The sequence below is a fragment of the Patagioenas fasciata genome, chromosome Z, assembly GCF_037038585.1.
Source record: "Patagioenas fasciata isolate bPatFas1 chromosome Z, bPatFas1.hap1, whole genome shotgun sequence".
In the NCBI taxonomy this organism is placed as follows: domain Eukaryota; kingdom Metazoa; phylum Chordata; class Aves; order Columbiformes; family Columbidae; genus Patagioenas; species Patagioenas fasciata.
The window spans coordinates 36,617,247-36,643,810 of NC_092560.1; the positions used below are offsets into that span (position 1 = coordinate 36,617,247).

The window sequence follows — 26,564 nt, forward strand, 5'->3', positions numbered from 1 at the left end:
AAGGATGTGATGGGCAGAAGGTGCTGACTCCCATGGCTGAGTCTCACACCTCCGCCTGGCCCTCTGCCTTTCTCCATCTGGAAAACCAGTACCCTGCTCTAGAGTATACTCAGCAAGTCTTAGGTTTTCTTCCTTCATCCAAAAGATGCAAATGCTCTAATAAATTAAGTACTGTGAATGGGAAAATATGCTTCAATGGGGGTGGTATGGGGATTTCTGAGGTTTCTGTGTGTGTGTCTGTGAAAGGCAGTGTCTGAAAAGCCAAAATGCCACCAGTTCACAACCTACTTCCCAGCAATGAAACCATGGAACCTATCCGCACGTCAAGGAGATTTTGGAAAAATTGGTCATTATGTTCTATTATGGATTAATTAGTTATGCATTTACAATGGGACATCATACACATTAAAATTTCATTTTACAATCAAGATCATGATTCAGACTAGTAAAGCAAACAGCTGATTAGCACAGACATTCCCATCTTAATCTATATACATCCATAACATTACTCTAACACTTTTGTGCTTTTATTTCTTTTAATATGATCTCCTTAGAGGCATATTATTCCTTAAAGAAACTAACACAAGTTATCAAGTTATCTCAGGATAGTTATTTCAAAAGACAATACAACATATTTCATAATAAACATTTATAATCAGGTTTTTAACAAAGTAATTCATCATATAAACAAATGAATCAGTCAGACACTAAATAAATATTTGTACTGATAGATACTAGCATTTTGCTTATATCATGTAGGACCTGATCCTGCAAGCCCTATGTATACATCTTTATCCCCACTGAATGATTGGTTTCATTTCTTGTTCTAATCTACTATTTTACTTTGAGCTGAGCAAATACTTTCTGGCCACTAATTTAAATATAATTGAAATAAGCACTGGAATACAACCCAGCAAACAATGATTCCCTTAGATGTCTTTGTAAATAACTATTTTTTTTTTCCTGTTTATGAAATCATCACAGACATTTACCAACAGGCATTCAATTTTTGATATTTACAATCTGAGCTCCACCAGTTACTCGAGATTGATTGAATAAATTGTATGTTCCTTGTTTTTGGTTCTCTAATTGAATAAAACATGGCCTTTGCACTCAAAGAGCACTTTCCAAGAATTATTTCATAAGTAATACTGAATTTTACTTTCTCCAGACATTGGAGCTAACAACAGTAGGCTGGTAAGGCAAGAGCATCCAGGAGAATAACAAACCAGGAGATGTCCTTGGGGAGGGCAGACAACCATAAACTACCTTCTATCTGTTATTTTATTCTGAGTTTACTCATTCCTTTTGAGGGATGCCTTTTTCCTTGCATGGTATATCCAGAACAGAGAACTTCAGGTAAGAGGCATTAACTGACTTACACACCTTCCTGGTGCCTTAGGAAATATATCAGGATCATTTCATACAAGTAGATGCGTCAGTGAACTCCAGTGTCTTAGCTGTTTTTTGAAAGGACACACAGAAGGAGTCAGTTACAGTTTAAAATATTTTTAAGCATCTGAAAACTTAAATTCAGTAATTGCTTACTCTTTCTTATACAGCTGTGTTTGACATACAGTTTGAAATCAAGGGTACTGAGGTTATTAGCTGTACCCACTGTATTAAAGTTTGGCTGAATTCTGATGGTTTATTGGATGCCTTTGAGCTGTTATCACAGTATAACGTGAAACATTCTAAGCATGTGGCAAAAATAATGATGACTGTAACAAATTGCTGCCTGAATTGAAAAGCGGAAAATATTTCGAAATTAATCTCTCTCTGTCTGTCTAAATATATACACACACACACACATATATATCCCTACAGAAACATTTATCTAAAACACAAAAATTTATTTAATTATTTCTTATGTTGGGTGCATTTCAAATACTTTACTCTGGGAATCCACAATATGACAACTTCAGGCTGTCCAGAAAGATAAATCTTAAAACAGTCTTATAACCTCCACTAATATAAATATATTGGCAAGGAACTTTGACCAGCAATAGTAAATTTTGAAACTTAAAATATTATTCTACATTTATTTTTAACAAAAAATTGCTAATGAGTACCAATATTCATGGAAAATGTAAAAAAAAAAAAAGATACTTCTAACACTGTGTATCAAGTGCAGCTTTATGAAAGGAATGTAAAAGAAAAATTATGTATTAGACACTCATTCTAAAAACAGAAACAGCAACTTATACTATGTGTTACAAAAAAAGAAAATTATATGTCTGTACTTTATCATAAATAAAACATTAAGTCATAGTTTCTTCTTGTCTGCAAATAAAAGACATTGGTTCACAAATCTTCTAAAATGTAAATGAGCATTTGTTTAAATCCTGTTCCTTGTGAAAATAAACTTCATTTACACTTGGAATGAATCACCATGAGGAATTTCCTGTTCTAATAAGACATTTAAGGACCTTGGTATCCAGTACCAGTTGTATCTGCAAGTAACTCCTCAGCATTTCTTTTTTTTTTAAAAAATAAAGGTACAATCATAGTTATTTATTTACTTTAAAAACTCTAAAGATGAAGAAAAGTAGCATTTATACATATAAGTCCTCATATAAATTATAAAACTCAAGTTTATCTTATAGAGTTCCATCCCCAGAAGAAGCATAAAGCACTTTTGTGGTACCTTCACCAGTAAATATTTGTATCACATCAAATCTGAGAAATGCAACAAAGATGATAGTGCATCCCAAAGCTGAATGAGAACATTCTTCTGATGCAGTCTCTTACGACAGATGTCCTCCATGGGATCATACGATTGCTGTGACTTGACTGAATTTCAAATAAAGAAATATCAAGGAATTCACCTCATGAGTTCAGTAGGTATACGAAACATCAGTGAACAGCAGACTCATCCCACTTGAGGTCAACAGTCTTTGGAAGACAACGATGAGGGAGTTTAAAACTATGACAGAAAAATCAAATAATAATAACAACAATGAGGTAAACTCCCCTAAAGAGGACAAATGGGCTGATATGTCAGGAGACAGTTCGATTGTACCTGACACCCAAATGTTTCTGTAGCCAGAGTTCAGCGAGCTGCATGGTAGAGGCAAATGTACTTGCTTTGGACCCTAAACACATTTTATATTGTTTCGGATCTAAATTGGGGTCACACTGAACTGGATGAAAAATATGGACGACTCCTACTTCTTGACTTCTGAAAGCCTTCAAGCCAGATGTTATCACTTTAGTAAACAGGTCTACATCCTCAAGGCCCCAGCCTTGAATTGAGGTATCAAATCCACCAGCAGTAAGTAGATCACTTTTGTAAATACAGGTAATTCCAAATCCGTACTCCCTCCAAAATCCCGTTCTTTTTGTGAAAACAAAGCTACTGTCAGCTGGAAGGTGGCCTCTGTAGGTTACTTTTGGATCATATTGGCTAAAGATGATAGGGTAGTAAACCTGTTCTCCCTGAATAGTGTTGTCTCTGCATCGCTGGAGGAAGTCTGGTGTGAATACCAGATCAACATCACAGAACAGCAGCAAAGTACCATTGTCAAATCGAGATGAGGCCATTTCAAGACCCAAACCTCTAGAAAACTTTCCTGTCATTGGAATCAGGGTCATATCTGCCTTAGGATACTTAATGTTGTATTCCTTCATTAGCTCTATGTGTTTCCTGGAGTCTTGGCCCGACTCGGAACTGAAAAGAATTATTGCCAGCTTTACATTCTGCCTTGGAATCAGACACGTCTTCTCAAAGTTATCCATAAATCTTGAGAAAATGTCAAATCTTCCTGTGAGAGGGACAAGAATATGTATTTTCTTGTCACTGCGTCCCCCAGTGTCTTTGGTGCCTTGGAACGATGAGGAAAAAATCTTTAAAGAATTCGAAAGAAAAGAGAAAGACTGAGTGTCAATGTTAGTATCTTCCAGCAGGCTTCTTACATCCAGCTCCTCTGCTTCTTTGAAGAAAGGCTTGCTAAACAATTGCTGAAGGTAAGCGTGGCGTCTCACTGGAACCGTCACTTTTCTTCCTTTGTGCCTTTTGTACAAAAGCAGTAAATCCAGGATATACTCTACTCCATGCAGAGGGTCAACCCTGCGGTAGCCATACTGTATTTCCTTGAAGTCAATGAGTCTTCCTCTAGATCTGGAGTTCTCGTTTATCATTTCCATGACTTGCATCACAGTGTCATCCAGTGCAGCCCGCAGGACACTGCTCAGGCTCTGCCGCGGTGGCTGGTTCTCCATCATTGAGTAAAGAAATTTTCCTGTCAGGAACTCCCATTCAATAACTTCATCCCTTTCATGTGGTTGGAAATGATTGAAAGATGGCATCAATCCCAGTAGCTGATCTTCCTTATTTACTTCACTGTTACTCAGCCTACTCATCAGGGCACTTTCCCTATGGAGCTGGATGGTCCGATAGCGCAGTTCAGAAATTTTGCGACTCAATATGTAATTGTGCAGCCTATATTGGTAGGCTGGTCTTTTGTTTGGATGAAGTGTAATGGCTGTGTGGATCTTGCTGTTGTGAAGATCTTGAATGTAACCCTTGCGGTTGTGTTCATAGTTTTCATGGAACAATTGCTGCATCTAGAGAGAGAGAGAGAAAAAAGACACTAAGTGGAAGTACTTCTAACCAACAAATGGACCCACATTGGCACTGTTGATCATTACCAATTCTAATAGATCACAGCTATTTTTAGGTACAGAATTTAAAGCATTCAGTAAGAATTATTTACTCTGTTTTGGTCTCAGTTTCAGTACTCTCCACAGCAAGCAAATATTGTCCTCTAACTAAACAGAAGGGCAGATATCTTGGTTTTATTTTCACTTCATGTAACTGCAAAACTAAACACTTAACCAAAGGTCTGTAGGTAATATTTCTGAGTTCCTAGGTGCAGGCTGAATGCTGCTATGTATGAAACACTATGACTTCACCTACATCTAAACACTCATTAGCATAGATTTTTACTGAAAGGTTAGCAACACTTATAATGTTTTTCAAAAGGACCTTGGATTTATGTCTATGAAGCACAAGGCTGCTTGTATTTCCTACAGACATAAGCAAATAAATAGTGCTTCTTAACATTAAAAAACGGAACTGACTTCATTTCAACAAAACTGTTTTTTTCCATGTGGACAAAGAATTCAATGACTGAAATATAACCACTGGAATATGTGTTTTGGCAGGAATACATATAATAGAGTACGTCAATTAAACTATAGCTCATGCTAGTATAACTCACATCGAGTAATTTCCAATGTATTTCTGTGGCAAGAAAAGACATTCTACTACTGTCAAATTAGCAATTGCAATATCTTCTAAGCAGAAGAGATACACTTTATGGCTTAAGCACAGGTCTAGGATTTAAAGCATCTGCCTTTTTTACCTTTCTGTGCTAGCAGCTGAACTGTAAGCAAACAATAAAACCTTCTCTGACTCAGTTTCCTTCCTAAAAGAAAACTTAGATCAATATTTATTTAATGTGATGAATGTTTATTCTTAAATGAGAAGTGATATGGAGGAGTAAAATATTAATGTCGTAAATACATCTAAGATTCACTGCTATTTGCTAAGCTAACACCTACTAATTCCTGAGAAACAGAATTATTTCCCACAAGTAGCAGAAAAAGGAGAAGAGGCTGACTTTTCATCTACAAACAGACTGGTCTGTAACTAATACAGGAGGAAAATGTGCTAATTAGATAGGAAATGTTGTTCAAGGAGGTGCTGTACGATTGAGCTATAATTAGATTTCGAGATGGGTATTGAAGTTTGTCTTTTATACACTGAAGAAATCAAGAGAGGTGAGGTCTGATGACACAATGTCTCAGACTCAAAATATTTAGCTCATTTTACTGCAATTCTTTCTAGAACAGAGGTTTTGCTAATAGCAGTAAAATAACTCCTACCAAAGCTAAGCACCATGACAATTATTTAAAATCCATTAGCAGATACAAAAAAGTACACATTGTCATATATAGAAAAACAGGATTTTAATAGAAATTTTCTAGAATCTCTCTCCCACCCCATTTAGACCACAAATTAGTCTTCTTGCATGGCTACTCCTATTAGTCAAGTTGGTGTTTTTGAGGTTACAATCATGTAACATTGAGAAAAGCAAGAGTCTAATTCTGAGAGGAAGAAACACACATAATTACAAAATTGCTCAAACAGTCATTATTTGCAGAACTCCTACCTAACGCTGTCAAAGTACAGCTGTTCTGTCTTGGGAGGTGGGTATTTTGTTTGTCACAGGATATGAGATGAACCAGGGACGTGAGGGTTTGAGTGATTTTTTTGCTATCACAGAGAAAAGGAATCAACACCATCAGTACTGAGTCAGTGTTTAACCAGCAGTGCTGGCAAAATCAAAATGATCAGGTGAGATTTCAGTCTCTCCAATTATAAATCACACTCCCTTGCCGGTCCTTTTTATTCAAAGCTGTCCACTGTGTGCTCTGCAAGGTGACTGTACTTCTCTATTCTCCAATTTTTCTGGAAAAATTAGAATTCATTATTTTCATGTTTAGAATTTCACATTAAAATACCCTTATAGGAAAATAAAGAAAATGTATAACATTGAAAATAAAAGAAAGAAGGGGAGGATGTTTAATTGCTAAATGGTATCAGCATTATTCCCCACAAACCCTGACACTTCACTCTTTCCTAAGTCCTCTAATCACTTGCGTTTTTCTTCATCCACAGTGAAGAATGGTATTTGAGTATAACAAAAACAACCATTAACTGTCTTTGCACATTTAACTTTTGGTACCTGAATGTTCATAGTGATTTTCATTTAAAGTAATATAATATATTTTATCTAAAAGATTTTTAAAAGATAACAAACTATCGCTGTAAAACGAAATGCTGTCCTATTGTGCAAATTCTTTTGTAACCCTCGAATTATTATAAGCTGAGCTTCACAGCAGATTCATTAGCAGTACTCATTTAACAGGAATATTGTATTAACATAAATACTGCATTTTTATTACATTCCAATTTCAGATGCCTGGGTGTATTAGATATGCTCCACTGAAATCACAGTGAGAGGATGCACTCCGTTATACTAATGATTTTGCTTTTGATAATCAACAAAAGATTAGCAGCAGCAATGAAAAAAAAAACAACTCAGCAATACAATATTAGCACACACACATAAAACTGTACTAATCCATTTTAAATTATGTTACTGAACACTTTTAGTAGATCTCAATACAGAGAAAACAGTGCAAAACAAATATGACACTGAAATCATAAACTCTTCCTGAAGTTATTTGGTTTTAATCTTGGTGCCACACAGAAATTTGTTTCCAACATTGCAGGACAAACATATATTTTTACAACTCAAATTATTAACATCTAAATGAAAGCAATTCAACGTGATCCTAACTTTGCTTTGAAATTCCTAAGCAAGGTGGTCAAGCCTTGGAGGCAAAGGGAAAGATTATTAAGTTTCCTGGAAAATGGATCTGTGCAAGTGTCTGAATTGGTCAATGGAGTCATAAGGGATCTGCAAAATGAGGTGATTTGGGAAGTGGTGAGATATACTGAATCTATATTAAATTTATTCAGCATGGTAGAAGTAAACCTGCTTGCAAAAGTTCTCATGATTTTTAATACCTATGTAATAAAATGGCAGTGTAAATTCTGTGCAGATAAATGCAAAGCACATGTGAAGAAGGCAATTCTAATTATACCTGAAGAATGTCAGATTGTGCAAGGTGTTAGCACTCTGGAAAGAGAATCTAGTTACACAGTAGGCAATCCTGTGCAAGAAAGGAAAAGCAAATAGCATGACGACAAGTCCAGAGTGAATCAGAAACTTATTTATATGGTTGTGTCCATAGTGCACCTGAATCTTGAAACCTGTGGGCAGGTACCTCGTCAATATCATGATGTCCCATCCAAAACTGATAACATGATTAGAAAGGTACTAACCAAGGCCATCAGATGATCACAAACACAGATGGTTAGATGAACAGATGACTAGGGTGAAAGGGAGTAATCCAAAGAGGGCCAACCTCGAGATCTCTAAAGTCAGTAGCACCATAAAGGGAAAGGATAGCAATAGTCACCATCTTATCACAGATACGGAACTACACCACATGTAATTATGCTCTCAGGATTCAAAACCAGAAAAGTAAATACATAGCTCAGTGAGAGAACTTGCTGGCACAGTAAGCTGCTGATGGTAAAATCTTGCACGGCTTCAAAGAGTGAGCCAGCAGCTTGGTGGAAGACTTTCATCATTGCTATGTTAAATGCAAAGGTACACTTTCCCCACAATATTGCTGTGCTCAAGACTTCTAGAGCCCCAGCTGAGCCTATATCACAAAATGTCTTTACAGTTGTACACCCCTGCCTCAGCTTTTTCTAATGGTTACTGCAGAGAGAGGATATTTTGTTAAACGAAGATTTAGTCTGAGATGATACAACCACTTCACATTCACTGAAAATGGTGAATGGGAGAAGTTGTCTTCAATTCAACACAATACATGGAGGCACAAGATTTTATTTTTTCATATTGCATGCCTTTGTGACATTCCTGAAGAGTTTCCTGTCTTCTGAACAATTCTTACAGCACAACTAATGCAAGAGTTGGCAAGGACTTCTGCTTGCCTCCTTTCATGCTGCTGAAACTAGAAGCTGGCAAGAAATCTGAATAATTTAATTGTGCTCAGAGGAACTCTGAACTGCAAGCAGGAATACAAAAATAAAATGAAAAGAAACAAATTATAATAAAGGCAATACCTCATTATTGTGGCAGAAAAATACAATAGCTAATACGTAAGCACAGTGTAATTTGCATTGCAAGCTTGGAAATCATTGTAATCTCTGTGATTTAGTGATGTAATAAAAACATGAATGTTCTTATTACATATACACAAAAGCCCAAACTAACCTACTTTATTATTGCAAGACTATCTCATATTAAAAGATTGAATGCAAATGCTGCTTTTTAAATAAACACAATTTTTCTTTGAGCATTGTTTAACAATATTTTTTCCCATTTAACAGAGAAGACATGGAACTTAATCCTTCAACCACTCTAGCTGTTCCTAAATCTACAGTAGCACTAAACTGTTGACCATTTTATCTAAACTGGACTTTTAGTAAATTTAGAAATAAGAAGAGAAGGAACTATTTCTGGTCTTTCTTCACCCTGCTCCTTAGAGTTTAGCTCTCCTAAAGACGAAGATCTATTCACTGATGATCACTGAATTTTTCAGTGACTTCAAGGGGCATTTCATCCATTTGAAGAACACATGTAAAATCTACTGTGCTCAAAATGAAACTGTTTGGCTGAACAGCAGCAAGCTGAATGCTTTAATCAAACAATGAGTTAAAAAAAAATCAGGTAACTAGAGGCACAGAAGGATGTTCTCAATAATGTATACTATAATAAAGCGCACCACTAAGCTGTGGGTGGTCATAAGCTTCTGGATGACATAAGAGATCTCAGCAAGTCATTTGGTATGGTGCTACGAGAAAAACTGTCAGCCTGGAGAAGACAAGGATTAAGACTGGAATTATGAAATGCATATGCACTGGATAAAAGAGAAGCAATAACCAGCTATGTTTAAATGGGGAACTATTAGTTTGGAGGGAAGTAATTACAGAAGCTTCCGAAGAACAATATCATACCTAGTGACAGTGGCACAAAATCTGGGACACTGCTCATGACACAAAGTCAAGGACAACATGAAGAGACAAGAGGAGAAGACACTCCACAAGAGGAGCCAGAGAACTTGGAGAAGCAACACTTCAGAAATTCAGCTGTTATAATAATAAAACACACATAATCATACACCTATGTTTTTAAGAGGTAGGTGACTAAATATCTCAGGAAAATTGACTTCTTAAACTGGAAATAACTGACAACTAAGGAGAACACAATACTAGCAGATAGTCAGGTCACATGGAGAGATTATGAAACATCAGTGATTTTGTGTTGCATCAGTCAGAATAGTTCTGAAAGACACACCAGACAATTTCACACAATTCTTAATCTGTACCTTTATCAAATGCGTGGAACCAAATCAACACAAAAGAGATTTGCCAGGACCAGAAACTTTCCTATGAGAAGAGGTTAGTGTTACTTGGCTTGTTTAACCTTGCAAAATGAATATTAAGAATAGTATTGTCTATAAATACATTAAGTAAATAAGAAAGTGATACTGAAAGCAAACTAGCCTTACGTTTACCTGGGAAGGAAATCAAAGGAAAATTTCTAGCTGTCAGAAGAAGGGTATAGATCGGGTTTTCAATAAAAGTAACGCATACTTTTAATCACATTATAAAAAAAACCAGTTGCTTGTGAGTAGGGAAATCAATGACTTGAGAGATCCATTCAGTTTTTCCTAATGCTATAGTGTTCAGCTTTTAGTAAGAATTAATTACATATTATTAATTGGCAGCAGTCAGCCTTCCTACAAACAGACATTACATTGAAAATATCTAACTTCCTCTTTCTATTCACAGTCCTCAGCCAACAGTAGTTCCTTATACTTCCACTTAGCATAATGCCTAACAAATGAGCTTTATATCTGCAAAAATGATGACTGGTAACGTAATAGCTTTATAACACAACCATTAGTTTGTAGTTTATAATGCCATCAGAGTAACAATGTTGTGAAGCATTTTGCCACAAAACCAGAACAAAGATTCATGTATAAATATTCAAATTATTGTAAGGGATTAAAACTTGCTGCTATCTCTATATTATGCCCATCACTTTAGCATATGATGCACGAAGAAACAACAGGGAAAACTGGAGTGTAATTATAATCTGTGCACGATAGTTAAATGCCATGTATACAAGAGTTACAATCTGCTGCATATTGAAAGGCAAATCCACTAATTCTCCTAGAGAAGTAAGTTTGAGCCCACATAGCCATAGAAGAAAGTGCAGCATACTCTTTTGTTTCACACATCATTAACAGACACAGTAAATAAATTAAGCACCAGAACCAACTGTCTTTCTGCTGACATCATCCACTGCATGAACAAAATCTGATGTACTGTTTCTAGCTCTGGTATGTAGGGGTTAGTAAGGGAAAAAATTACAAGCACACACCACAAATTAAATTAATAATTTCTTCAGCATTAGGACTTTAATGAGATTAATAAATAAAGGTTAATAACAAATCCTTTTGGAACATTTTCTCTGCACCTCCTTCTTCACATTAGTCAAGCCATTGGACTGAAATCAGTTCAGCATGCTGTAAGCCAGGTGATACCAAGAAAAGCTAAGATAAAGCACTCATGAAACAGTGCTGCTCTGTTAGTAGACTTTTTTGATATCTCATCTCTTTATAGTTCTAAACTAAACAAACCCACTCCAAATCCCAAAGTTTTCCTGCAACGTAGGACAGACAATACAAGAAAGATGTATAAAATGCTGTTTCAGCTACCGTCTTGCTATAGGGATACTTCACCAAGCACACAGTGTAATAAAATCCAAGAAATCAGTAGAGACAAAAAAAGCATATGCTAGAGAAAGAATGGTAAATACTTGAACTTTTGGAATTTAACTGATAAACAGGAAAATTAAACAGCATTGACATGCAAATACAGCAGCACACATGGAAGAAAACAGCAAAATGTTTTCCATTACCCTCTGCATTATCTAAGTGGAGTAATTGTGGTTTAAGGAAATTAGACTGACACTCTTTCAGCTTGCTTATGTTTTGTCTGTCTGTTGTCACTAACCCCCTTCTTTGGCACAAAGCAGCCTTCAGAGCACCAGAGGTAATGGGGAAAGGGTGAGGGATTAATGAATTGCTAACAGTGCAAGAATGACAGTGAACAACAGCCCCCCAGTCACTGCAAATCTTCCTTCCATTGGCACGTGAAAGGGAAAAGGCTGGCTCAGAAGTTTTGATGATGATGAAGATCTGACTCACTCTCTGTCCTGGATGAAAAAGGAGCGGTGATCATGGAAAAGGTGTAACTGATTTTCATAGCATAGCTTAAGCTTTGTATAATTCAGTGATCTTCAAACCTGTAGTTGTTCCTCCACCCTCATGTCATTGAGAACTCAGGAGAGCAAAGCATATCCATATTCTCATGGAGTTACACAGTCAGACACTGGCAAGTGCACTGAGACCACCTACACATGCTTACAACATGAGTCTTGGGAGCTGAACATGCCCTTTTCAGCACTAACTGAACATATTTGCAGTCCAACAGCAGTTATATCTGTCTGCAGTTGTGTGACATTACTGAAGGTCATTTATCAAGCAGCATTGCTTGCTATTGGATCCAGGGGACAACCCAAAGCATGCATGTACTTCGTATCCTTTCGAAGATACTGGCAGACACATGCACTTTCTGAAGCAACAGGTCTTCGCTTAAAAGTCTTCCAAGTGATAAAACTGTTCTTGGGCTTCCATCAGCCAGGTGAAGGGGCAGACCACCCTTAGGCAAGCCAAACCATTCCAAGCCCTCAGGGACCTACTGCCAAACCAGATCTCACCCATGTTCCTGCCATGTCACAAAGGCTGCTACAGCTCCCCATATGACCACCCTTAGGGCTCTGCGCCTCGCTCACTTGTGGTGGTTGTGCCTGGGGTACATTGTCCCTGAGAAACAGGGATTCTGATTTTATTCCCGCAGTAAAGAAAGATGCCCAATATTTGATTGCCAGAACCCTGCTGGAAAATTTAAGAGATTGCTGCCTCGGTTTCTGAGTAAACTCTTCCACCTCTAGGATAAAGAGATCTGACAGCTGTTTGCTACTTGTCAGTGAGCTCTCAGAAAAAGAGTCAGATGTGGAAGAACAGTGTATAAGGTGCTGAATTTGACTGTTTTTTTCTACTCCGAGCTTGCCGACAGTTAACATTTATTCCCAATCAATTTTTTTTTGTTGGAATTTTCCTTAAAACAAGACATCCTTTTAATAGCTTTGTATACAGCTCAGAGAACTTGAAGCTGTGTAACATCCTACAGCAGTATCTATATAAATCATTCAGAAAATACAATACATATTGAAATTCTATCTTCAGACTGTAAATGTTCTAGGATCAACAAGTAGTACATCAAAATGCTCTCCTGCTGAGCCCTTAAATAATTTGCTGTGATGAATGTAAAGAAAATCAATTTTCATTTCAAATATAAAGACCAAGATTTCAATGATTTCTGGTTTAGATACACACAGTATGAGACAGGTGCAGAGTTGATTAATAAGTGCTATTTCACGAATTTTACAATTTATTTCATAACTTTAATTCAGCATTTTAGAAACAATAAAAACAGACTCTTTCTGCATTTGTATCAAGTCCGTAAAATATTTCATCATTAAAATAGCACGTTTAATTTCATTATAATTGTCTACCAACTAGCTATAATCTGTATCAACTACACTTGACAAGAAACATTAGCTTTTTATGTACTTGCATTATTTACAGAATTCATATTATATTTTTAAAAAAGCATTTCAAAATTTGATCACAAAAGTAATGCATAATCACTTGCAGAAAACAAAGTACCTTCAGCACAACTCACTAAAACTTCCCAAAGTTCACACACAAAGCTTCATCAGAGCATTTAAAAATATTTCTACCTACAAAACTCACACTTCCTTTTAATACGCACTTGAGAAAAACCTCAATGAGCAAAGGAAGAGGAAAGTTACTTTGCCAACATCTTTCACTTAAGGCTAGACCATTTCTGAAGATATTTTACAGCCATCATAGAATAAAAAACTTAAAACACAGAATCACAGAATGTTAGGGATTGGAAAGGACCTCAAAAGATCATCTAGTCCAATTCCCCTGCCAGAGCAGGAACACCTAGATGAGGTTGCACAGGAATGTGTCCAGGTGGGTTTTGAATGCCTCCAGAGTAGGAGACTCCACAACCCCCCTGGGCAGCCTGTTCCAGTGCTCTGTCCACTTCACTGAGAAGTTTCTTCTCAAATTTAAGTGGAACCTCTTGTGTTCCAGTTTATACCCATTGCCCCTTGTCTTATCACTGGTTGTCACAGAGAAGAGCCTGGTTCCATCCTCGTGACACTCACCCTTTACATATTTGTAAACACTAATGAGGTCACCCCTCAGTCTCATCCAAGCTAAAGAGACCCAGCTCCCTCAGCCTTTCCTCATAAGGGAGATGCTCCACTCCCTTAATCTTCTTTGTTGCCCTGCACTGGACTCTCTCCAGCAGTCCCTGTTCTTCTCAAACTGAGGGGCCCAGAACTGGACACAATATTCCAGGTGTGGTCTCACTAGGGCAGAGTAGAGGGGGAAGAGAACCCCTCTTGACCTACTAACCACTCTCCTTCTAATATACCCTAGGATGCCACTGGCCTTCTTGGCCACAAGGGCACAGTGCTGGCTCATGGTCACCCTGCTGTCCACCAGGACCCCCAGGTCCCTTTCCCCTACATTGCTCTCTTACAGGTCGTTCCCCAACTTAAAATCCAAGTTTTTCTGTTAGCAAAAATTTATAATAATGAAAGTTTTACTGTGACTATGGAGTTATGTATTAAAATAAATGAAAGTTACAATTAACTCTATTACATAGTACATATATTTTGAATCATGTATTTCTTTTTACTTCTTGATCTTACACTGTCTCTCTCACTGTGCCACTGATTTGGCCATACAGAGGCAAAAACATAGAAACGTGAAATTATTAGGCTTCAACACTTGCATCAGAAAATAAAAAAAGGAAGAAGTCTTTAAGATCATATATTTAGTCACAAACATCAAATTCCATCCTTTGGCTTATGGAAAAAAACATTAAACGGTCATGTGATGACTGATATTCTTTTCTGAGTTGTTTCAGACTCAGTGTTATTTGTTTAATGATAAACTTCATTAAAACATGGTGTTGTGCATCTGCATATCTGATCAAAGATCTGAAAACTGTTATTATTCTTCTAAGTGTATTAATAGCACAAAAGCTGATTCCATATACACAAATTATATAAAAAATGTAAACCTGATTTTTTTTTTGTGTGTGTGTGTTACATGGGTAATGTCGCATTTGGTCTAGCAACATATCCCACTTTACAGGATTACCCCAGAAGGAATTTTTACTGAACAATTTCCCTTTTGTTACATAGACAAAGGTCATGGGCAAGTCCATTATTCTAATGACAAGCTGGGTTTTTCAAGCTTTTGATTTTTCTAATCCTGGGTTTTATTACAGAGAATTATGGAATACTTTGTGGCTTGTGACAGATGGTTTGGATGTCCTCTGGGCCCTTGTGCATCAAGCAACTAGTACGTGTTTACCTTCAGTTGTTGCCAATAACCTACAATTACACTCGGTGTTTTTTAGCATGGTTGTACTCAGCACAGTAAGACGGCTGAAGTTCTCTACAGTGTTACACCAAAGAGCAGTTTGTTCTATGATTGTGTGAAGATTCAGGGGACAGTATTTATTCATAGATACTTGGATAGAGCTATTTCTAAAAACGTAGCTGTAAGGGACCCTCTCTGTTCTTCACTTGTAGAGACCAACGTTCTCATATGATGTGTTTGAGAGTTTTGGTTCATCCAGCCCCACTTCATGTTACCCAAACACGCTTGGGGCAAGGGAACTAACACCCTGTAGTGGGCCTGAGGCCATGCTGTTGGCTGTACTTCACACTATGACTTCACTACTATCAGACAAGCTGACACGAGGACAGAGTCTCAGCACATGATCTGCAGTCCTGTCACATCACCTGATGTGGGAAAGTAACTGCTTCCACTCAAAACCCTGTCATGTGCAATGCATGAAATCTCTACCACTGAATGAAGAACAGGGAGATTTTTTTCTGTGCCTCAATTTTATGGTGCAATATAGAAATATAGTGTTTCTATAGTCTTCATGCTTCAAGTACTCTGAGTGTATAATCTCAATACCATGGGAGAGAATAATTTTATAAAGCAAGAAGCAGCAGCTCCCCACATGCACCCACCCCAGTAACAACACTTTGTTTTTAATATGCACAATATATTTAGCATAGCCTACAAAAGGGAAGTGTTTTGAGGTACTATGTATCAGTGCAGTCAATTATTTGGACACAAAAGGGTTTTCCTCATCTTGTTTTAGTAGGTTTTAGGAATCTAATAAGTAATACCCTTTAAGGCTAAAAGGAAAATGAAAAAAAAAATTTTTCAAGTTGTTTTTATTGCTTTTTACCCTCAGTTTTACCAAATTATCTGCAGAATCCATTTTGATACGAAAGACAGCAAAACCAAACAGCCCTATTCTCTCCAAAGTCCACAGTTATTTGGAAACAGCACTTCACTTTCCACAAACATTAAAAGAAACAATAAGAATCTCTTTACTGTAACTACAAGATTTATCTATACAAGCAATGCACCAGAAAAGTTCCCCTTTTAGGCTTAGCATCACAATTATTTATTGACAGCTAATTAATATAAACTGCCTTTGAACAGCAATAGGCATTCTGCCTTCTCATTCTATCCTCTTCTGTAAAAACATACAGTTTGGGAACTTGTTAAGTAATGTTAATCCAGTACAACCTGATGCAACTTTGATCTTCAACCTTTAAGCTGATCCTGCTTGTAGAGCAAGGCGCCGGGCCAGATTATCTCCAAGGTCTCTTTAATTTAAATTATTCTATGACTCTACAAATCTACATTAATAAGTATTCTGATGTTACCAAACATAATTTGAATAGGAACAGGTAGCAGGAATTTCCACTGTATTAGGGAATCTGAACATGGTATCCTCCAAAAGTCTTTCACAAAAATATAAGCTTTGTGAGACTGGAAACACTGACAATTCAGGGTGTTTTTAACTTGTTAATACATGACCTATGGTATACAGCACATATGGAGAAGCAAACATTTAGCATGAATCAAAATTTTTTTGAGTAACTCAGCCTTAAATAGATTCTACTTCCTCTGTTTATTTTATCTCCTCCCCCTTTATCTTACAGTTAATTATTTTCACTTACTTCTATTCTTGGGAGTGTCTTTCTCTTCTGAAGACTTCTGGAAAGTATTTAGATACAGCACATACTCCTGTGCTTAGTTCACACATGCCCATTTAATCAGATACCTAGTGGTGGGATTTTTTTCCTTCTTTTTTTTTTTTTTTCTTTTTTTTCCTTTTTTTTTTTTTTTAATTCCTCCCTGTTAGGTCTATATTGTCCTGGAATTATATATTAGGAGCCCTCTGAGAAGAGTACCATAATAGTCCTGAAGATTAAATACATAGTCTCAACAAAAAGTATTGTACACAGCCAGCTAAACGAAATTATATCAATGGCAATGTCATCAGCTGAACTTCCATGTAATTTGAAAAAGCTGACTGATATTTTAGTAGTAAGCAGCTGATGCCATGAAGAGTGCTGTATAACATATTGTGAAGAATGTGATTTTTCTTTTTTTTACTAACAAGACTGTACGCACATCTACCAGATAAGTGGCAAATGAGATTATTTAGCTTAATACTGAATACACAATACTTATTTCTTGGTCAAAGCGGAGCTGTTAAAGGACTGCGTGAGCAGAAAAATCAGTTTACTAAAATTCTATGTAAAGCCTGTGAAGGCAAGAATAGAAGTCAGCAAGAAAGAGACATTTTAAAGCCAAAAGAAAAAGTCAAAAGAGAAAACTTCACAACAAGACAAGGATGGGATGCCAGCCTACCCTGGGGAGTAGTGAGGATCAATTCACTTACATGACCAAGTGAGAGCTGGGAAGGCAAGATACACTGGAAGGAATTTCTTTATCAGAAAATGTATCTTACCCCATGTAGAAGAATGCAGTGTACTAGCAGATCTCTTCCCTGCTAATAAAAAGCTCTGAACGGTAACAATAACTAAGCAAGGAAATGAGCATAGGGCTTGCTTTGTCAGTAATCATGTACAAGCGAATACCAGCGGTGTGCTCCTAACACCACTGCAATTTAAGTCTTGCCTATATCCAACTCCTCCCAGCGCTAAGTTAAACCATACCAGGAATGCTCACACAGTTGGAATTAAAGTATTTAGCTACAGGGGACTATGAGAAATAAGCACTAGGTTCATAAAAAGACAACTTTTCTAATACTGAACGGCTGCTAGATAGAAGATCAATCCCAAAGAGGCCTGGGACTGCTAGGCAGAGCAGTGCTGGTCCCTGGCTGAAATGCCATGAGATTAGTTTGCTATCACCTGCAGACTGGAATCAAACAAAAGGGAGTTTGGTGAGTTTCTCAACAGAATTTGTTCAGGCCTCTAAGTAGTCTGCAAAAGAAGAAATAGAATGCTACATTTGCCTTCACTGCTGCTTGTTTGATTATTTCTAGAAGTATTTTCTCCTCAGATATAGGCACATCGGAGAAGTGTTTTCATATCTGAAAATCTTCATAACGCATAATAGCAAATCAGATTAGTAATAAAAAAAAAAACAACTCAAGCACTAACATGAGAAAAATTGTTTAAAAAGTCATTGCAGTGCTCAGGAAAAAATGAAATTGGCTAGAAAAAAATCCTATTTCCACACAATCCATAATTATGCATCTAAAATTTTATTTCTCTTGAGGCACAGGCACATAGCTTGTTTTCTTCTCTACTGTTCTGTTCACCAACTACACTTTTGTTATTTTAATCTTAAGAAGTTATCATTCTACTGCAAATAGACTTCAGAAAACTGCTGGTTTTATCTTTTAAATAAGCTTTTAAAGTCTTTAATTATTAGAAAATTCAAAAATGCTTTCATAATCGATTAAATACAGATTTATATTCCAGCACTATCAGATAGTGTTGAAATAATGTGGAAAATACAGCATCTATGTCTTCCATTAAGTCACACCATGAATTCTGTGTTTAATAACTTCACCAATAAAATAGATCCACTGTCTGAATATACTACACATTTGTTTACATTAATGCCTAAATACCTACAAAAGAAATGTGTAGGAAAACACTTGGCCTCAGTTATCTTCGTTTATTCACAATTAGCAATATTCCACAAAGAATTAAAAGTATTTCAATTCCCCAGTCCATTAGCCTCATTTGAATAGATTTTCCATATAAAATAAAAAAGGACAAGCATTGTAAAGAGACATACATAATGGAAAGCTTAGCATAGGAATGATACTTGCTTATATCTTTAAAGATGGAGAATAAGAATTCAGTTTGCAGCATCCATTTTAAATTACACTCAGCCAGGCAGCATCAGATAAAAACTCACTGCAATCTTTTATGCAGTGCTGGTCTAAGGACAGACACAAGCATGTGAGATAGAGGCAATACATGTTTTTAAATCTAACTAGCATAAAAAGAAAGTATAAACATGCTTCTAGGGAAAGAAAACTTTAAGAGACCTACAAAGCTGCCTGGAAGCCTTTCAGACATCTTAGATAGCTAAGATGTTTGCTGGTTTCAAGCTCAGGCCATGTTTGGATTTCAGTTTTTTGGTAATAAATGCAACATACTGACAAAAAAAGGATAAAGGATGATTATGGAAATTGTCAAACTGAAAAGAGAAACAGATCAGGGTTAGTGCATACCTAAGACTTACAAGGAAGAACATATTATCAATATCAAAAAGGCAATCTCATAAAAATCAGCACTTGTAGCAGAGCACCAACTTCCTGTTTAAAACTCTAAAGGCATTTAATTTATTTGATTTCTTTTGAAGCCTACATGTTTATTCAAACTGTCCTTGAAATCTTGCAGCTTGAAAAAAATGCTGGGTGAAAGTAGGTGTTAAGGACATGTTGGAGCAGAGGAGCCCTGGAAGACACCATCCAGGGAAAACAAAAACAGCAATGAAACCCATGACACAGAACGCCAAAACCATAACAAATTTTTTAAATTTAGCAGAAGCTGTAGCCACTTCTGCATGCATTTGTCTGGATATGAGATTATGAATGTCATTCCACTTCAAGTGGCTTCAGTATATTGAGGCTTGACAGACGAACAACAGATGATGCAAGCACTAAAGTGTGTTCAAGCACTCAGCCATGACTTAATTTGTTTATATACATTTATATGGAAGTGGTTTGGGAGACTTAGAGGTGTGACAAAGGGCTGCCCACAACAGAAAATACTGCAGAGTAGTAATCTTGATCTTTCTTATTTGATTGAAAAAACAGGCGTAATTTGTATTATTACAGCAAACCACTGAGAAATGCCTTGCTCAGGGTGTTATATCCTTCTACAGGCATGAGGTAAGAGAGAGGAAATGTTTTTTACACTTGTCTTGGCCATGCCACAACGTTTGCCTGCTGTGTCCAGATATTTTTTATAATTTAAGGTTCACCTTTGGGGACTCAGGTGTGAATACAGAGTTCAGTGAGGCATGACACCTTATTGTCAAGACAAAGGAGATTTACAGAGCCCTTTTCTGCATGGGTAAGCCTAGGTTCTTTCTTTGCTCACTCAACTAGTGGTGGGGCTTTATATTCCCGCCATGCAGAAGTCTTGCCTGCGTGGGTGCATGGTCTGTCCTTCCCAGGCAGGGGCAGGTAGATGAGTTTAGCACTGAGGGCAGAGCCTCAAAGATAACTTGAACTAAAACCTGCCTCCAGCCAGATATGTATAATGCTAGGAATATTAACTTCACAGAGAAAACATACCATCATGCAGCTATAGTAACACAGGAATAATTTACATATAATAGATAACAGAAATGAGACATTTCTTTTTTACTAGGAGGAAGAAACAGAAAATCAACAGATGTAAAATGGAGATGGACAAACTCTGTGTGTGATAAAGTACCTAAGGGAGCCATGGCTTCTTAACATTATTGAAGCTCAGAACTTAGCGTGAAGCTAAAATGATTAAACATACAGATAACAGGAATACCCAGGACAACATTATAAGGGACAGGAGCAGTGAGAACCCTTGCTGCTCCCAGGCAAAAGCAGTTTGGTAGCTCAATAATGTCCAATTGCAAGGTCTCAGCATTACCTCACTGCAGAGATCAATCCTACAGAATGCAATATTAGTAACTCTTCCCAGACAAATATATTTAGTAAAATGTGAGAATTTCACCACTTTCACATATATTGCATGACATTAACATACTGAAACCAGGATTTTCAATACCTTCGGACAACAAAATTAAAAAAAAAAAAAACTAAGAAGGACTTACCTCTTTTTTTTAACTTGACGTAAAAGCTGCTCAACAGTCTGCATACTGATGGCCTGCATGATAGACCAGGTTAAACCTCTTTTTGCTTCAGTTTTGCTACACTTGCACTACCTTGAGTCACTACTCAGGTGACAAAGTGAACAGTGTGATCTCCTCGTCAACCCAGTTTTCCTTTCTTGTTTTGTCAGTAAGAGAAAAAAGAAAAGGATGTTCAAATTAAGATTTTACTTCTTATGGTATAATCAAGGAGATTTAGCATAGCTTTCTTCCAGCTGATTTTACTAACATTAAAGTTTATGGTAAATTATGAACGCCCCCTGAGCTAAACATCCAATTAAAATAAAATAAGCATGGCAGGATGTCTGTTACAATGTTTTTCTTAGAAGAAATCTTAATTATATTGCCATCATATTTTTCCTCAGGCATAGCTGTGTTGTTTTCTGACTGGACGGGATGAAAAAATAGCATTAATTAACAAGAATGTATTCTTACATCATCACTGACACTTAATCTTGCACTAAAAATAAACAAAATCCAAGCCTACTGAGTTATATGTTTCACGGGGACTGGAGATGGTGCAATGAACAGTATTATAAAATATTCTTAACAAGATACTTCATTGTTGGTTTTCTGAATTAGGAAGTCCTGCTGATTAGTAAAAAGAAAAAGACTTCCAGCTACAGAGTGCTAATTTAAAACCCATTTTATATTGCCTCATACATCTTTATGGCTGAAAATGTTCCTATTTTTAATCTACATTTGAAGAGCATACGAAAGACGTGGTATTACCCTCCTAATGGCAATTTCTGGTTCAAGCCATAGAATTCAAACTATGTTTTTCTTTCAGGTAGTAAAAGACCCGTGCATTCACTGGCTCTGTCAGTAATAAACTCTAGCAATTTTTTTACAAATCACAAAAGCATGTCTTTCTTGGCGATTAAGTCATTAAGGAATTCATAATCTGCATGCACTGTCTTGTATAACATTATATCACATCATTCTGTTTTATATCAAATCTGTCACAGCATAATAAAATACACAGAAACCATTTCTGTAAATGCTTACCATACATTTTAGAACAAAAGTGAACAAATAATATGACAAATGGGCAAGTGTGATGGGGTATGGCAAATGGCCAGGACATATTTGGAGAAATATTCAAAAGAAGCAAGTTCCCAGAGAAAATAATTCAGAAAAAACTTAAGGACTTCAAATTTTACCAATACAATTGACTTAAATAATTCAGAAAGTATATGGCCCTTGTTTTTATTAAATTGTTGGTTGGCTTAATTTATGTTTTGAATGGAGGATGTAGGGCAGAAGGGAAGAGGCAAAGGAGAGTAAGAATCCAAAGTGCAATAGTTCATTTAAATTTTCTCCTGTCTCTCACTGTACAATGTTATAATACCTTGAAGGAATGGGACCAAGACTATAGAGAGCTGGGGCTATTTCTGTAAGATAACACTACGTTTATGGATATTAAGAAAAAGACTCCTCTGTCAAGGTAGCAAATACTTCTATTTTGTAATGATAGTGACACCATATAGCAAGTCAAAGTCTTTCTTACACAATTTCTTTTTATTATCAGCTTGAAGAAACATTACAGAGCTGTTTGAAACACATCTAACAGGATTATTACTTTTTTTTTTTTTCTTGGATATATGCCTACAGGGAGCTGTTATTTCTGTTACAGCCATGCCTGCAAATTCCTATAAAGAGTAAAACCAGGCAATGTTTGTTTAAAATACTGAACAAAACGCAGAAAACAACAAAGACCTTTAGAGAGATACGATAAGTTCATTCAAAAACATGGCAACAAAATTATTTTTCCTGTATTATGACTGAAGACTGATGTGGAACGGGGAGATACAAGCAGTAAGACACAAATGGTATTGACACTCAAGTTACACTGAAACAGGGTTTAGGAGAGTGGGTTGAAATGTCACTGTCTCTCTCCCAAAACCAGGTAGACTCTGCCTTTCGAGAAAAACTATACCCTATAACATGCAAACGACCTCACTCATATATGGAGTTCACAAACCTTATCAGAAATGGAGAAAGAAATAATGTATTGGAACTTACTGATAATAAGCTAAAATGCACTAAGACTACAAAATAGATACATAATTGGTTATTGTTCCTACCACCATTGTGAATATGATAAAGTGATCAATCATTTGCTGAAAGATTTCAGCAAGCAAGCAGAAGAATCAGCTATCTTCACTTTGGAAAATAGTTTTGGTCTCTTCTTTTCAGTGCCACCTGAGTTCTTCAACATTTAGAACATATATCAACATATTTTCCCTACAGATATCACCGACAGGAGCTTCTTTCAAAAAGAGGTCTAAATATACAGATATGGCACCATTTGGAATTGCAGTCACCTCATTCACCAAATAGGCATGTTGTATTTAACCTATTTGTAAAAGGACAAATATTGGTGTTAGTAACTCAGTTTTAAGCTTTTTCAGACTTATTTAGTCTGGCTTTGTGCCAGCAGCTATATGTTAATGTATCTCTCCAGTCTGAATTATAGTTACACTGGTAACACAGAACAGTTCAACACCACAATGGAACAAAACCCCATCTAGCCAAAAGGGTCATAAAGTCGATAGATTAAGTTGCCTCAACTCACTTCTATATCTGAATCAAACTGCAAAACCTCTTTTGCCATTTTACAATTCATTCCTTCTTGCATCAGCTTAAAGAAACTGCAGACATATGAACCAGTCCTTTCTCTTTCCAAGACAGGTGTTTACAATGTAATACTTACTGAGCTCTACCTTAAAAATGCCCACATTAGAAGCCTTAACACATGATGACATGAAATCTATTTTTGTATAAAATAAATTCAGAAACATAATCACTGAATTTTCATTGATTTACTTCACAAAACTCCTTCCCATGCAAGACTTGGATGAGAAAGAAAAACCTGGATGCAGCACACACAGCAAGAAGCATACACAAAATGATGCTTAATCATCGCTTCTACATCACCCAGGAATTATCAGTTCAGACACTGCAGTAAAGCCTGTTCACCATAATCAAACAACTAAATTTTCAGAACATTTAACTTTAGATCTCTAGGTATAAACAATATTTTTCTAAAGCTGACAGCTACTTGACAATTACAGTAAGCAAGTCAACATCCTTTAAATCCTCAGCTACACATTTACCTTCCAGATATGGATTATAAATTCAATAAGCTCAATATCCCCAAGTGAACAAAGCTGCAAAGAATGAAAATTTGTGTAAATATATTTGGGAACAGAAGTACCTAAAATATGCATTTCTGAAAACACTACACAAATTACAAGCCAAATTTACAATAATTTAGATTTGCAAATTAAGATTCAGAAGCTAGAAAAAACAGGGCCCTTTAGAAAAATATTAAGTGATTGTATTTTAAAAGGATTAAAACATTAACTTCTGATATTCTGCAAGCAAAAAGATCACCCACAGAAATGCATCCCATAAATGACTTCACCTTTCCAACCCTGTCAACTCATCCTCCCACTCACTGCAGTTTTTCCTCAGATGATCTAAGCAATTTTGTATAATGAAGTGCCAAATAATTCTTTTCAAATTGTATTTAATTGGAAACGAATGCTGCACTGAAGAACTGCAGAGGATTTGTATGTCCAAATCCTATGTTTCAACCTATATCAAGTAGATCTAATAAACAGCATTATCTCTCCCTACATACCGTTTCTCTTAAAAAACACTCAAAAGCATTAGTGCACAGACAGAATTAAGCCTGATCTGCCCCAGTTTCTGAGTGTGGGAGATTTCAACGCTTCTATTTTTTGCTAAATTTTGGATGCAATTTTCCCGTTTCTTGCCAAGTAACAAAAATTAAAACCAAGTAACTGCTACCCCATCCATACCACATAAGTAATTGCTCTTCTCAAATTTTCGACCTCACAAGGAAGTTCAAGATCAAAGGTATAGGACACAGTCAAAGCACAAAGGCTCAAGCCTGGACCAGAAATAGCCAGGTAGGGCCATGTTTACTCCTAGCTGCTCCTATTAAATCAGTTTGATCTCCTAGATCCTCAGGCTTTATCCTTTGAATTACTGAAAGTAAATTTGCAGCATGCTTTTAGCTACTACTGAACAAAGAGGAAGTGTAGAAATGAGAACTCCTACTGATGGCTCCAGAAGATGCATGCGCTACAAAATACTGGTTCTTCTGTCTCCGTCCTTGTCAGTATATGTGATAACTCCTAGTGTATTATCTCTTAAAAGCCTAGGTCCTGCCAGTGCCCTCTGCCAGTTACAGTCTCCACTTCCCCATTCCTTTCCTACCTGGATTCCCATGCGATTTTCTGTCCCTCTCCACTCCTCTGCTGCTCAAGGGTGTTTCTATTTCACCCCCTTGAGTCAGTGCATTGGTGTGCTCTGGTGGGATAATGAGTAACAAGGTTTTTTGGCAGGCTAGAACTGTCGGCAAAACATCCTTCCAGTAGACAGTATCTTTGGAGATCATCACTGTCTCTGGCTTTCCTACAAAACCACCATCAGTTTGAAGGTAAATTTTCACAGTGATCTTATGTCAGTATGCATCTCCACCTGGTCACCAGTCTGTTAATTTTCCAGTAAGTTTCAATGTGAAGCAATTTATCAGTAAAAGGCATTTATGATTTCCTTAATACAGATCAGCAATATAGTTTCCCTAATCTTGTACTTCAAAGGACTACAACATTTTTCACAATATTTAAAGAAATATGTTCATGGCATAGAAAAATTTCAGATCAAATGGTTCAAATCTGGCAAAATTATAAGCAAAGGAAATAAAGCCCTTTTCTAGGAAGATTTATGCAGCTTGTAATTAACAGCAGCACAATTAGCCCATACTACACTAAATAACAGCATATGCTCTGTAAAAGAACAAGGGAAACCTTGGGCTTCTGACCCAGAAATAAATTTAGCTTCTGCTCACCAAAGCAGAAGACAAATAAATGTCTTTGATCAAAAATCCAGACATGTTTACATGATGCATTCTGATTTACCCGAAATTTCCAATCACTTCTACTACTACAGTATGTGTGCTTGATGAGTTCATCTTCTCAGGGTTTGTGGCTAGATTTGCAGCTGCTTGAGTACTAATTTCATTGTGTAAAGATTTTCAGTATTTTATTCAAAATTTAAAAATCTGCTTAAGACTTAAAATACTGGAATTTTTAATTCTGTTTTCATCATTTTACTTATGTGTATTTTTCTATTTTTACATTATTTTCTATCACCTTTTAACCACAGTCATAGCGATTTTTTTTTGGCCATTAAGAGAAATAATACCTCTTGGTATTAAATGAAATTTTAATACAACTGAGGTTCACTTCACATCAGAGACTTTTTAAGTTTTCATAGGAAAACATAACATTTATTTCTCTTTATTAGAAAAGTTAATTAATTTTGAAGGAAACTGCCATTGTGCTATATATTCGTGGCTGAAGTTTGATATTTGCAACTGCTTCTTCAGATGTCCAGTTGTAGAAAACACTGTATTTTAACCAAGGTTCTTCATTTTT

The 26,564-nt window shown here is 36.4% G+C and overlaps 1 protein-coding gene across 1 annotated transcript in view; it reads right to left on the reverse strand.

Annotated features, from left to right (window-relative positions):
• Positions 1–350: 350 nt before the first annotated feature.
• The window catches only part of CHSY3 (chondroitin sulfate synthase 3), a 161,029-nt gene continuing 134,815 nt past the window's right edge, over positions 351–26,564 (reverse strand). Inside the window, exon 3 of the mRNA XM_065860823.2 lies at positions 351–4,566. Coding sequence (XP_065716895.1) covers positions 3,001–4,566 — 1,566 coding nt within the window. The 3' untranslated portion in view covers positions 351–3,000. The remainder of the gene's footprint in view (positions 4,567–26,564) is intronic.